The sequence below is a fragment of the Hippocampus bargibanti genome, linkage group LG04, assembly GCF_051943395.1.
Source record: "Hippocampus bargibanti isolate YZ-2025 linkage group LG04, ASM5194339v1, whole genome shotgun sequence".
Taxonomy (NCBI): Eukaryota; Metazoa; Chordata; class Actinopteri; order Syngnathiformes; family Syngnathidae; genus Hippocampus; species Hippocampus bargibanti.
In genome coordinates, this window is record NC_142737.1 from 14,123,829 (window position 1) to 14,137,247 (window position 13,419).

At 42.1% G+C, this 13,419-nt stretch overlaps 1 protein-coding gene across 1 annotated transcript in view; it reads left to right on the forward strand.

Moving 5' to 3' along the window:
- Positions 1-413: 413 nt before the first annotated feature.
- nipbla (NIPBL cohesin loading factor a) overlaps positions 414-13,419 on the forward strand; it is a 41,424-nt gene continuing 28,418 nt past the window's right edge. Inside the window, exons 1-5 of the mRNA XM_088994186.1 lie at positions 414-787; positions 11,176-11,246; positions 12,164-12,309; positions 12,399-12,564; positions 13,272-13,372. Of these exons, the coding sequence (XP_088850312.1) occupies positions 12,246-12,309; positions 12,399-12,564; positions 13,272-13,372 (331 nt within the window). The 5' untranslated portion in view covers positions 414-787; positions 11,176-11,246; positions 12,164-12,245. The remainder of the gene's footprint in view (positions 788-11,175; positions 11,247-12,163; positions 12,310-12,398; positions 12,565-13,271; positions 13,373-13,419) is intronic.

Sequence of the window (13,419 nt, forward strand, 5' to 3'; positions counted from 1 at the left end):
ATCTATCTATCTATCTATCTATCTATCTATCTATCTATCTATCTATCTATCTAATCTGTCTGTCTGTCTGTCGATCTGTTTATCCATTTATTTATGTATTTATTTATGGATTTATTTATTCATTTGTTTTATCATTTCGTTTATTCATTCATCGTGTATTTATTTATTTATTTATTTATTTATTTATTTATTTATTTATTTATTCATTCATTCATTCATTCATTCATTCATTCATTCAAAAAACTATTCGAAATGAGGCGTCAAAAGGATGCTCGTGTGCTCGTAACGTTGTGTTAAAGCGCCCTCTGGCGAACCGCAGGCATGGTGTCGTGTGACATTTCGTTTTGGCGCCGATGGAGGGAGTCACTCGTGAGATCGTTGCTCAAGTCAGACTGTGGCACTTCCGGTCGGCATTTTGTTCTACGAGAGGAGAGCCTCTTTCGGGCGATCGTAACAAATCGTCACATTTCTCGTTTTTACGCTCGGGGGGAAAAAAACAAGTCGCTCGTGCTCGTCGCACGCGTCAACCGCGACGCCGAAGGAAGGACGCAAACCTCGTTCTTAAACGTGGAAATAATTTGGCCGCGAGTTGTGTGACGGAAGAAGGAGCCAAGCGAGCCCGACCCCGGATTATTGTTGATAGCTAGCGAGCTAGCAACCTAGCTCGAGCTGGGCTAGTTCTACGAGCCAATCCGAGTTTCTTCTGGAGGAGAAGAAAGGGGGAGCTAGAGACACGGACACCAATCCAGCAAAAACATTCCCCTCCCTTTGGGCGCCACATCTGAAGGTAAAAATAGTCACCTTTGCGCTGTCCTGTTTAAAATCAATTTAACACTTAATAAGCAAACTGCGGTGTTCGAGGTGGGGGCACACTGCGTCGTTAATCGCTGACCGGGAAGGGAACGGATGCTAGCGGGGCTAACCGCGCCAGCTAGCTAGGTGTGTTTTCATTCTTGCCCGAGCTCGGCCTCGAAGCTGGGTGTCACTCGTCGAAGCCCGCGGAGCTGTTCCCGCAGCGAAAGTCAACAACTCCTCCGTTTCCTCTCGAAACTCTGATCAGTCTCTCACTGTTTAGCGTCGCCGTTTCGCTTCCTTACTCGGTCTCCACTGCAGCGCTTCATATTATGCTAACTTCATAACATTCAAAGCTAGCCATCGGTAGCCGAACCGAACAAGCGACCGAGTCGTAGCCGAAAACCGACCCGCGGAGTGAGCCCGTTTGCATCGCTTTTTTTACCGCGGTTACCTCGGGGACTTCTAGCTTTATTCAAAAACTTTGTGAAATTAGCGATTTGGTGCTTTATAAAAAATCACAATGGCTAATTTGGGGTTATCGTTTCTTCGTGTCGTGGTAGTATTTTTACGTTTGTGGTCTGGCGATGTTGACGATAGGCACCATTCACGGCGCATCTGCTCTCCTTTGTGCCGCCTCCCACCCTCCTTGTCTGCCTGTCAGTTTCCCAGCTGTCATTTTTAGCCCACACGTTCTGCTTGGGCTGAGAGAACCCCACAAACGTGTTACTACGATTTTATGTTTACAACACTTCCCCTACCCCCAATCTTTACTTGTTTTCGAACTCCTACCTTTTGCACGAGCTTTTTTTTGGACTTGGCGAATCGCAGCGCTGATGTTGTTTGTCAAACTTGTTGCATTTTACTGCAAGTCGTTTGAACATTGGCGAAAACATTACCTTTCTGATTTGTAAACCAGTATAGCAGAATGTTAAAGGTCGAAGGAAGCATTGTTCGATTTCTTCACATTGTTTTCAGGAAATTGCATTAATCAGTTTTACTGCCCTACTGTCAAGATTTAAAGAATGGTACACTGATGCGTTTACTTCATTATTAAATGTCATACAGGGGTATACAAATTGATTAGGTACTATTTGGTAAAATAATTAAAATTCAATGGAGTCAACCCTTTATGCGATGCATTCACCTGAGGTTGACTTGATGCTATTTACCATTCCTCAAGTAATTTCGTTCAATGTCCGTTACTTAAAAACACTATTGATTTCAATACTATGCAGAAAAAAATTCTATCACAGCTACATATTTTTATCAAATTGTCATGAAGTCATTGGCAATTTCATCACTTTGTGTGCACCTGCACAACTGGAGGCTGCCATATTTTGCCACCGTCTTTCTTTCTACATATACCCAAAGGAGGCTAAGTTAGTGAACATTGCTCATCAAAATTATGACTTGAATGAATACTAGTAATCGCCTGGGGTGATATGTTTGCACGAATGCTGAAGAAATTGGTGGTAGCTTGCCACGTGTGGTCTTGCAGAGGCACTATTATGCACGTACCTGTAAATGCATGATGCTCTTTTGAGCTGAGGTAGTTGCGTTTTGTTAAGCCAACACTAGATGGCACTAAAGTCTACATATTGTACCTTTTAACTTTCCTGTAAGTGCAGGACAAAAGTTGTGAAACAGAACTGAAAAGTCAAACCCGTTGCCAGAAATCAGCCTGACCGGGGACACATGAAATGCATATGCATATGACAGAATTAACTATTTTTTAATAGAATGGCGCCTTGGCGACAACCACTGGTAGGTGAATTCTTGGGCAACATTAACAATACAGATACAGACACCTTATGCCGCAGCCGTATTGATTGTGAAGCTATTTATGTTGATGCTTTGTTCACTTAAGACTTAGAGATTGATTATCAAACAAGAACTGATTGGATAAATACCGTACCATTGCTTTTGATTGCATTATGAGATTAAGACTCAATTAAAAATATTTGCTGATTTTATGGCTACTAAATTGAACTTATCCAAAATGGCATGTGTGCTGACTTCTCACAAGTGTCTACAGGATAAATTAAACGAAAAATGACATGGGAGCAGGGGGGACAATCTTCATTCTAGATCAGTGGTTCTTAATATCGTTGGAGGCACCGAACCCCACCAGTTTCATATGCTCATTCACCGAACCCTTCTTCAATAAATAATAAAATATGTTTTTTTTACTGGTGCACGAAATGAATTGTACATTAATGTCACTTTGTTCAAATGACAAAACAGTGCATGAACTGAAAACACTATCAATGACTGCACTCCTTAACTGCAGACGAGACTGAAGGCACCTCAGCGGCGGAGGATAGGTTTGATCGAACCCTATTTAAGAACCACTGTTCTAGATGTTGAAAGGGTTTGTGGCTTCTGTGATTTATTTTATAGCTCTTTCGTTGGCACATACTCAAGTGCTACGATAGTCAACAAGCGTTGTATCGGAAACTGTCTCCAAATGGCCAAAAACTGTCATCGGTAGCAATCAAAATCAGACTGCCATGCGGTTCTTTGGAATTGGGAGGACCCAGAGAGAACATGCAAACTCCACACAGGGAGGTCGAACCGGGTCTTGAACTCTCGACCGCTGCACTGTGCACGTTTGCATGCGTGCATGTACTATTTATGTCAATTATGACCTCATTAGTATATATAGACTAAAAGTGTTGAGATGTCTCGACGTCCTCTTTGGGAACCCCAAGGCAATGTGCTGTGTAATCAACTATCAATTTGACCAGAAGAAAAATCAACCACACGTCACTAATCATTAATATTAACACTAGTATTACTACACCTTCGTTAGTTCTTATGGCCAACTTCATGTACTTGCCTTGGAATCATGCCTCCCGGTATTTCTCTTTTGATTTGTGCATCCAGCACATGTCAACTTGCTAGTACACCCATCGAATGATTTGCGAGAAAAATCAGACCGGAAATCCCATTTTTTAAACATAATAATGAATACACCTTTTGGTGTGTTTTTTTTAACCGTCATTTTGATCCATCATCCATGCACTTTCTCAGCTTTCAGACTAAAATAGCAACCCCAATGCACACATAATATTTCTTATCCCACCGCCCCGCCACTTAATGCAAACAAACGGAAATCAAATACAGTGATACCTCAGCTGATAAACTTAATTGGTTCCCAGAGAGTGTGTGAGGCGGAACGTTCGTCTGCCAAACATTTCTTTCCCATAAGAAACTATTAAAAATGAGAATCATCCGTTCCCAGGTCTCCATAAAACATAATTTTCTACTAAATAAGCCTTAAAACTACACAAAAATACCTTATTTTATGTATAAAAAAATGTGCTATTGTATTGTAATTAAAGAAATAAACTGTACTGCATAATAAAGTCATTTTATTTACCTTTGTGATGGTCGTTGATGTAGTTGCCTCTTGATGATATCCGAGTGAAGTTGCCGTGCTTTCTCTGCAATAATACCCTCACTCACACAGTCCCCTGCAAGCTGCTTTTTGTTATTCCAAATCAACAGAAGTTTTTCAGCCTTCTACTGCCTGAGACCGTTGCTTAGACAACACAGAAACACCCTTAGCCACACATAGCGATCATCCACTTAGCATACTGGTACTGGGATGCTAAGTCATACAAACGCACACCTTGTTCGTGTTTTTTGATGATCTCCTTCTTCTGCTCGACCATAATTTTCTTTTGTGTCCTCTTCGGCTTAACACAAGCCTGTGGTAGGGTCAAAAGTACTCCACTCGATAACAAACCACGTTTGCACTCAAAGAAAGTGGGTGTGGAAAACTCGTCCGTCAGCCACCGTGGTGCTGTTCGACCATGTGGTTTGGTGTTCATCCGTCGAAAACTATTCCACCAGCCACCTGGCTGTGTGGATTGGTTCGTCTGCCGAAAACTATTTTGTATGCCAAGATAATATTCTCGCGAATTTATTGTTCGTAAGGCGAAAAGTTTGTGAGCTATAGCATTCGTAAGCCGAGGTATCACTGTATAAGAAATACACACCGCACCACAAAAACACATAGGCACAGTGAAATCGCATTGATCACACTGGATCGATACGTGTATGGTCAACTACTGCGCAGTGAATTTTATGGGAAACGATTTTTCTGTACCATACACATGATCCCATGAAGACATCACACAACATGAAATGATCATTACCGTGAAATCCTCAGGTGTGTGTTCACATCAGGCTTTGAAACTATATCAGAATTATTACCATAGTATTACGGATTTGAGAGCATTTCCCTTAACATAGAGACACCACCTATAAAGTTTCTCTTCATGACTTTGTCCATAAAATACAAAATATTGGTGCAATCATTGTGAATTTTTTAGAGGTTTCTGAGGGCTTAAAGGGCTTAAAGTACAGAAGTCCACATACATTCTGTTGCCGAATCGATTGCAGTTTTCTGAAATATTAAGCTCTTAAGTTTTTTTCTTGAGCGCAGATTCACTTTGATATAATGGGCAGTATTTTCTCACACAAGCATTTACGTACTCTTTCACACTGAAGCGTGTGTACCTAACATTCTAATTTTTATTGGTTGGTGGAAATAAGACAAGCCCTTCAGTCATACAAAAATTGCAGCACTGTTTCTTTACATTTTTAATGGCTTCGTGAAACACAAGATTGGCTACGATGATATTATAATAATAATATCAGAATCATCTTTATTGACCAAGTGTGTAGAACACACAAGGAATTTGGTGCTGGAGATTATATTGGTCAGTAACAGTGGTTCAAGTGAGTCCAGAACTGCAGCTGCAATGATAAAACAGGATGCTGTTCCACAGGTTTGTGCAAAATTGCAAAGAGACTATGGTTATATTTGGGTTAGTGTTTTGATAGTTAAAGGCGAAGCTGTTTAAAGGACAACCGACGCCTCCAGACAAGTTGTGTCCATAATTTGTAAAATCACTTCAAATGACTTCTACTGAGCATATTTTACAAAGATTCCACGGCATTTAGCTATATTTTACGTTTTAAGTTTTCGGGTTGATGACGATACCTGACCTGACGTCACGTCTGGTGACCGAGAAAGCGACACACAATGCATTTTGGGTACTTTGTTTGGTCTGAAAACTTCATGTTGATCCGTGTTATTGGCAAAATTAGAAGGAAAACATAAATAATGCGGTGGTGAATCGTGTGTTGCACTAAGACTACTATCTGATTCTAGTTGACACAAATTCCCAGCAGACAAATCAGCCCATTTCCAACGGAGCTTGGGCGCCATCTTGTGCATTTTCTGGGACGCTACATTGGAGTCCTGACAGCTTGAATTGATACGCAAGTACTTCTTTGGATTGGATTGGATTGGATTGGATATGCCTTTATTAGTCTCACAGTGGAGAAATTTCTTTAATCGATTGCAAACATTTATGCTTTCCTCTTCAGAACTATTTGAATCATAATCATAATTCGATGAGTAACAAGAAAGCATCTTCTCAGAATCTGAAGCCATTGTTTTGATTCTAGAGCAGGAGTCGGGAACCTATGGCTCGCGAGCCATATATGGCTCTTTTGATGATTGCATATGGCTCGCCGATAAAACTAAATACATAGTCTCGCCTTTTCGCTGTTAATTTCCTGTTGGGGCTGCAGTTGGCGGAAAGCGCAATTTTGATTGGATGATACTGGCCGTCATTTTGAAACTGGTAAACGCCCGTTTAAATGAGCCCGATGAGTAAAAACAAATGACGAGTACACTTCAGCTTGAATGTACCGGAGGATTCGCCTTTGTGGAGTTAAAATAGTCTGATTCTAATTTGCAATGAAACAATACCATCGATGAAACAGTCAAATGTCAGTGACATTTTAACAAGCTCTATGTTAACGTTAACATCAATATACTTCTGCGAGAAGTATATTGCAGATAGCAAGTGTGGAAGCTAATTAGCCGTGTGCAGGCTAGCTAGCAGTAACTTCGCCTATGTACCTGGCAAGTTGACTGTAATTCCGATCGTTTGGCTGGATTTTTACCAATCATGAACGGAAAACCATTCATGTTAACGGTGAGTAGTATCACAAGGTTATTTTAAATAATACATTCTGACATTTTGTTGAAAAGTGGCCGCGCGTGCGTGCGTGCCTGTTTGCGTGTGTGGGTGTGCGCTCACGCGTGTGTGGCTCTCACTGAAAAACCTTTCAAAATATTTCACTTTTATGGCTCTCTTAGTCAAAAAGGTTCCCACCCCTGTTCTAGAGCAAGGCAAAGACGTCCTTGACGTCACAAGCAAGGGGGCGGGACCTTCTGAAACTCGCAATGTCCGGGGTCATTTTGAAGTAGTTTTGGGACACTTTAACTAATTTTTATTGATGTTTTGCATTTGACTAAAAATATCAGCCTGTGTGTTTTGGGTATTTTAGATGCTATAAAACGTTTTTCTGATGTCAGTCAGGAAACAAAAAAATGGTGTTGGTTGTCCTTTAAATGTCTGCTGGATTTTGTGAGCATCAGTCAGTAGCGCCTGCCTGAGGGGAATAGCTGGAAAAGGTGGTGGGCAGGGTGCGTAGTTCCGATAGGATTTTCTGTGCCCTTCTCTTGGTTCTTGCAGTGTGCAAGTCCTTAAGAGTGGGTAGAGCTGTGCCAATTATTTTTTTTCCGCCGTCACCAGTGTCCATTGAAGTTGTATTTTATCGATTTTTGTGGTGGCCCCAAACCAAACCATGGTTGAAGAACACAGGATTGATTCAATGACTGCCATGTAGAACTGTCGTAGCACCTGCAGTAGCTGGCCATGCTTCTTCAGCGGCCTCAGGAACGACATCCTCTGTTGGGCCTTTCTCAGCATGGAGTTGGTGTTGACCTCCCACTTCGTGTCTAGGGAGAATGATTCCCAGGAACTTGAAGGTCGACGGTTGACACAGCTGTTGGAGAATGTGAGGGGCAGCTTGTGGTAATGGATGTTTCCTGAAGTCCACGACAGTTAGGACGGCGGAAAAAATCATTGGCACCGTCCTACCCACTCTCGAGGATTTGCACACTGCAAGAATCCAAATTAGGGCTCGGAAAATCCTACTGGACCCTCCGCACCCTGCCCACCACCTTTTCCAGCTTCTCCCCTCAGGCAGGCGCTACCGATCCATGCGCACCAAATCCAGCAGACATTTAAATAGCTTCTTCCCCCAAGCCATTAACTCTTTGAACTTTGAACTCTTTCAACAGTAGCCCAAATGGAACTGTATAGTGCCACTTAGCAATTTTTTGATGATGATACTAGTGCAGCGTGTTCTACCGGAAACAAATTCCTTGTTTGTTCTACATACTTGGCAATAAAGATGATTCTGATTGTGATCATCTCTATCGTCTTGATCGTGTTCAGCTCTAAGTTGTGTCGGCAACACTTGAGCTCCAGCTGTTGGCTAGTGTGAAGGGCAGCTGTGGTAATGGATGTTTCCTGAAGTGCATAATCATCTCTACCGTCTTGAGCGTGCTCCATCTGTTGTCTGTACACAGATTTGTCGCCGTTATTGAGTAGACCGATCACCATGGTGTCGTCTGCAAACTTTATGAATTTGACAGCAGGGTCCGTTGTGGTGCAATCAAAGTCAAAGTCAGCTTTATTGTCAAATATGCTAATATGCATGACATACAGCACAGATGAAATTTATGTCCTCGGACCCAGCGTGCAAGGCATGCAAGGCACTTATAACGTGGCTAAAAAGACATACAATTGACAACAGACAATACATGTAATTTCTGAATGTAAAGTGAGGTAGTGTCGTCTGGAAAGTGAGGCAGTGACGTATGTAAAGTGAGGTAGTGACATATGTAAAGTGAGCAAGTAACGGATATAAAGTGACGTAATGTAGTAATGCAAAAACAAACAACAAGAAAGGGTTGAAGTGAGGTCTTGCAGAAAAAAAATGAGAAAGATAAAAAAAAATAGTGTTCAGGATGATAGTACAGCATGTAGCGTGTACTCAGAGTTCGGTGAGTGTGGCAGTGGGAAGGGGCAGGCTGGGCAGGGCTGGGAGGGAGTTGAGTCTCCGGACTGCCAGGTGGCAGAAACTGTCCTTGAGCCTGCTGGTCTTGGCTCGGAGACTCCGCAGTCTCCTACCCGATGGCAGGAAGAAGAGCAGTGGAGAGAGGACGCATCCCTGTGGGGCTCCAGTACTAGTGGTTTGTGTTGGTGATTATATTTTTCCCAGTCTCACCTGTTGTGTCCATCCCGTCAGGAAGCTGAGGATCCACTGGCAAATCATAGGGGACACACCGAGCTGGAGAAGTTTGGGAGTTCCGGGATGAAGGTGCAGAGCTAAAATCCACAAACAGGATCCTTGCGTAGGTCCCAGTATTGTCAAGGTGCTTGAGCAGGGATTTCAAACTCTTGTTTTTTTGTAGTTACGGTTTCCTCTCGAGGGCCGTCATGAATTTTGGGAAACCATTAGAATGTGTAATCTCCACCACATATTACATAGAGAACACACCAAAAATTAATGAATAACTAGTTTTCAAATCTGATGTCAAGAATGATGATTGTTATTGTGGTTCACATACGACAAGTTCGAATTTTAGCAAGCATCATTGAACTTGACTTGCTTGATTTGCTTTCGCGGGCCGAATAAAACGATGTGCCGGGCCAGATTTGGCCCCGGGCCTTGACTTTGACACATCGTGTTAGATGATGTGGTGGAGTCCGATATAGACTGCATCTTCCACAGACCTGTTTGCCCGGTAGGCATACTGAAGAGGTTTCAGGAGGGGTCTGGTGATGATATTTAGGTGGTTCAGCACGAAGCGTTCAAAGCACTTCATGACCACAGACATCAGAGCAACAGGTCATAGTCGTTCAATCCTGATGGTGCTGGTGTCTTTGGAACTGGGATGATGGTAGACTGTTTGAAGCAGGATGGGACTTCACACTGCTCCTGGGGTCTGTTGAAGATTTGTGTGATGACCGGGGCCAGCTGGTCAGTGCAGACTTTCAGGCTGGAGGGGGACACTGTCAGGTCCTGCAGCTTTCTTGGTCCTCTGCTGTTTGAAGAGCCGTTTCACGTCCAGCTCGTAGATCTGTAGGGCACAGGGCGTATATATACTAGTCTCCTTTTCAAATCGTCAAAAAAATGTGTTTGGCTCATCAACCAAGACCCTTGTTGTTCACTGCTTGGGGGGATGCTTGTAACCGATAGTTTGCGATCGCTTTCAGGCCATTCCACCTGATGCAGTGTCGTTAGCAGAGAACTGTTTGTTTAGCCTCTCCGCATAACTTAACTTTGCGATGTTAATTAGGATCAACATATCAATCAACAACAATAATAGTATGTTTATAGTATTATAATAATACCTATTATTACTATTATTATCATTATAAAACACATCTATTTTTTGGAATTCATCCCTCAAATGGGGTTGGCAAAGATTGGGAGCTCAGCCCTCTGTGACCCACTCATGATGGCGGGTCTGTGTATAGTAAAACGAAATGAAAGCATAATCACCCCTCGATTATGTAGACCATTTATGGTAAATAGTTTAGTGCTTTTTAACTTTAACTGTCATGCAACTGTTAAAATCAGTTGAACGCTGCATACTAAAACAAAAGAGAAAATTAATAACTTCGAATTAGGGGGCGATCCACTACACTTAGTTAAATGTGGATTCATTTATAAAACAACACATTCAATCTCTCAGAGCCTCCTAAATTTGTAATTGTTTAATTACGCCGTGGTCTACGATGAAAAGAAATCAGCTTTCTTTACTGCACGTTCCGTTATTCTGTCAAGTAAAAAAAAAAAAAGAAAAGCTAACACTGTTAGCTTTTCGCAACTGTTATACAAGTGCAGAAAAAAATTAGCAAGTTTACATTTTATTTCTTCAATGTATGAAATAATCATCGCTTAATTGTTTATTATGCTTTCTTCAAGCTATTTATCGCACTCACAGTCTTTGCTAGGAGCATCCTGGACTGAAAACATTCACTAATGTTGTTTAACTTAGCATATTGCATTGCTAACAATTCAGTACAGGATGCTCATCGGAAACAAAAATTGTCTATGTAACGAGTTTTCTTCCTTTCAATTTTGGCATGATGGAGCTTTTCTGTCAGTTCTAGTTCTACAGTTCCCTGCCAAATCACGCTCAACTAATGTGACGTTTTTAACCATGCAGGTTTTCTATTTGAATGAAATTTGGTGGACTGGTTGATGGATTACGTACTAGTGGTGCTTTTGGTCAATTGGAGCAGTGGTTGGAGCACTATGGCCCACAGAAGTTAAACATTTTTGCCAAAGGGGGGCGCAGCAGCCTTCCTTTGAATCTTTAGCTCAAACATTCAACATTCAACGAACGAGTTTTGTTGTTGTTATGTTTGGATGTACGGTTCACAATATTGGGCTGAAGTGCATTGTGTTTTTTGTTTGTTTTTTAAACAGGTCCAGGTGGATTTGTTTTCATCTGAAATGTCACTGTGTCCACCTGCAGCAGCACAACATTCTTTGAAAAGGTATATTGCTGTTGCAGATTTGAATTTATCCTCCTTGTGATCATTCAGGATGAAAATTAATTTTGGGTAAAGCATTTCTGAACAGGGTGAAGGCAGGTACTGTGTCTTTTCAGGTACTGTGTCTTTTCAGGTGCTGTGCCAAGCATTACACTTCTCATATTGCTGGCATCATGCAAGAGAACAGTAACAATGAAACTTTTGAGATAAGATTGCCACTTTCTTGTCAAAGTAACGGAATATACTTGTGTCGCTCATGGACCGATATATTTTTTTTTATTGTGCAAGATTAGATCAGAATCAGAAAACCTTTATTTGCCCCACAATGGGGAAATTTGCAGTCCACAGCAGCAATTTGAAAGGGGATGGGGTGGGGGGTGAAAGGATAGAAAACAAGATATTCTAAGCATAGCAAAATAAAAATGTCAACTGTATACTGTAAATGTGCAAAACCGTATAATCAAAAACTGTACATAGTGCAAGTATCAAGAAAGGCGTATTGATATATGTAGCTGTATTGTATCAACCCATATTTACAAGTTTCCAGTTTTTTTCTTCACATGTGCTGTCAGGAGGGGGTGGGGAGGGGCTGTCCATCATAGCTTTTAGTTTAGCTAGCGTCCGTCTGTTGCCCACCTCCTCCAGAGAGTCCAGCGAGCACCCCAGGACAGAACTGGCCCTCTTGACAAGGCGCTCCAGTCTTTTCCTGTCCCGGGTGATGATGCTGCCTGACCAGCAGACAATTCCATAGTGGATGGCTGAAGCCACCACAGAGTCATTTACACATTTTATGTAATTCAGTTCAACATGGTCATGAGAATGAATGTGTACTTGATGTTATATGTAATGGATATTCCGTTTCAAAAGCAGAAAGCAAGACCGAAAAAAAACAATAAGTCCCATTTAATCTTTTCCTTCAGGTGTCAGGAGATGTGAGGACGGGTGTCGTCCATCGGCCCCCCCGATCTACCTGTGTATCAACACACTCCCCCCACCTCAAGTATGAATGGGGATATGCCTCATGTTCCCATCACCACTCTCGCTGGGATCGCTAGCCTGACAGACTGTGAGCAGCACCTTCTGTTTCATGCATCAACACACACAATTTCTGTTGGATGAGTACTCGACACATTAGTTCTCCGTCTCTCATTCCAGTGTTGAACCAGCTACCCCTTCCTTCCCCCCTCCCGGCTACCACCACAAAGAGCCTCCTGTATAATGGGAGAATTGCTGAGGAGGTTACCTGCTTACTGGGTTGCCGGGATGAGAATCTAGCCTCGCAGCTTGCTCATGGCCTCAACCAGGTCTCTACAGAACACATGTAAGAGGCCATGACAGAGTGCCTGCGTGTATTTGTGCGGGCGCGAGTATTATATAACAATGTTTATTGTATCCAACCAGCCAGCCATTCATCCATCCATCACCCAACCCACCCAAATCCATCTATCCATCCATCCATCCATCCTTAACAGCACAGGCGTCGAGGTCAAGACCCGGGGGCCAGATCCGGCCCGCCACCTTATTTTATGTGGTCCGCTAACAGAAATCCTGTGTCAACTTGTTAAAATCTGTACCTAAATTGTCATTCCTAATGAATAACATTTTAATTTTACGGTCGTGTTGACACTCCTACTATTTGAATAAACTTGACTGATTTCAAAAATAGTAATCCTTGAATTAGTTGTGTACTAGTAATCATTTGGTGGTTTCACTGTCATAACGGTGACTACAAATTGACCCACAACTAAAATGACTGACACCCCTGCATCAAATTAAACCATCCCTAATAAACAGTGAAATAAATGTTGACAGGTGAATAAGTTCACATTATTTTTATTTGTATTAATAAAAAAAACGTAAGCAATGGTGGCACACTGGATGTCTGGTTCCCGCATCCGCCTCACAGTTCTAAATGTCGTGGATTCAAATTACGCCTATGACCTTCTCTTGAGTTTACAGGTCAAGCACGAAGACGTAAATGTGAGCCAAACTGAAAGTGGTTGAACCCTTTGTTTTGTGTTCTTGCAGAGAGCTAAAGGACAACCTGGGAAGCGATGAGCCCGAGGGAGATGCGCCACTGCTGCTGCAGACCATGCTGGCCAGAAATCCAGGCATCTTCAGGGAAAAAAGTATTCCCCTCAAAACCGTATCACTTTTCAATGGAATTTAAGTAAAA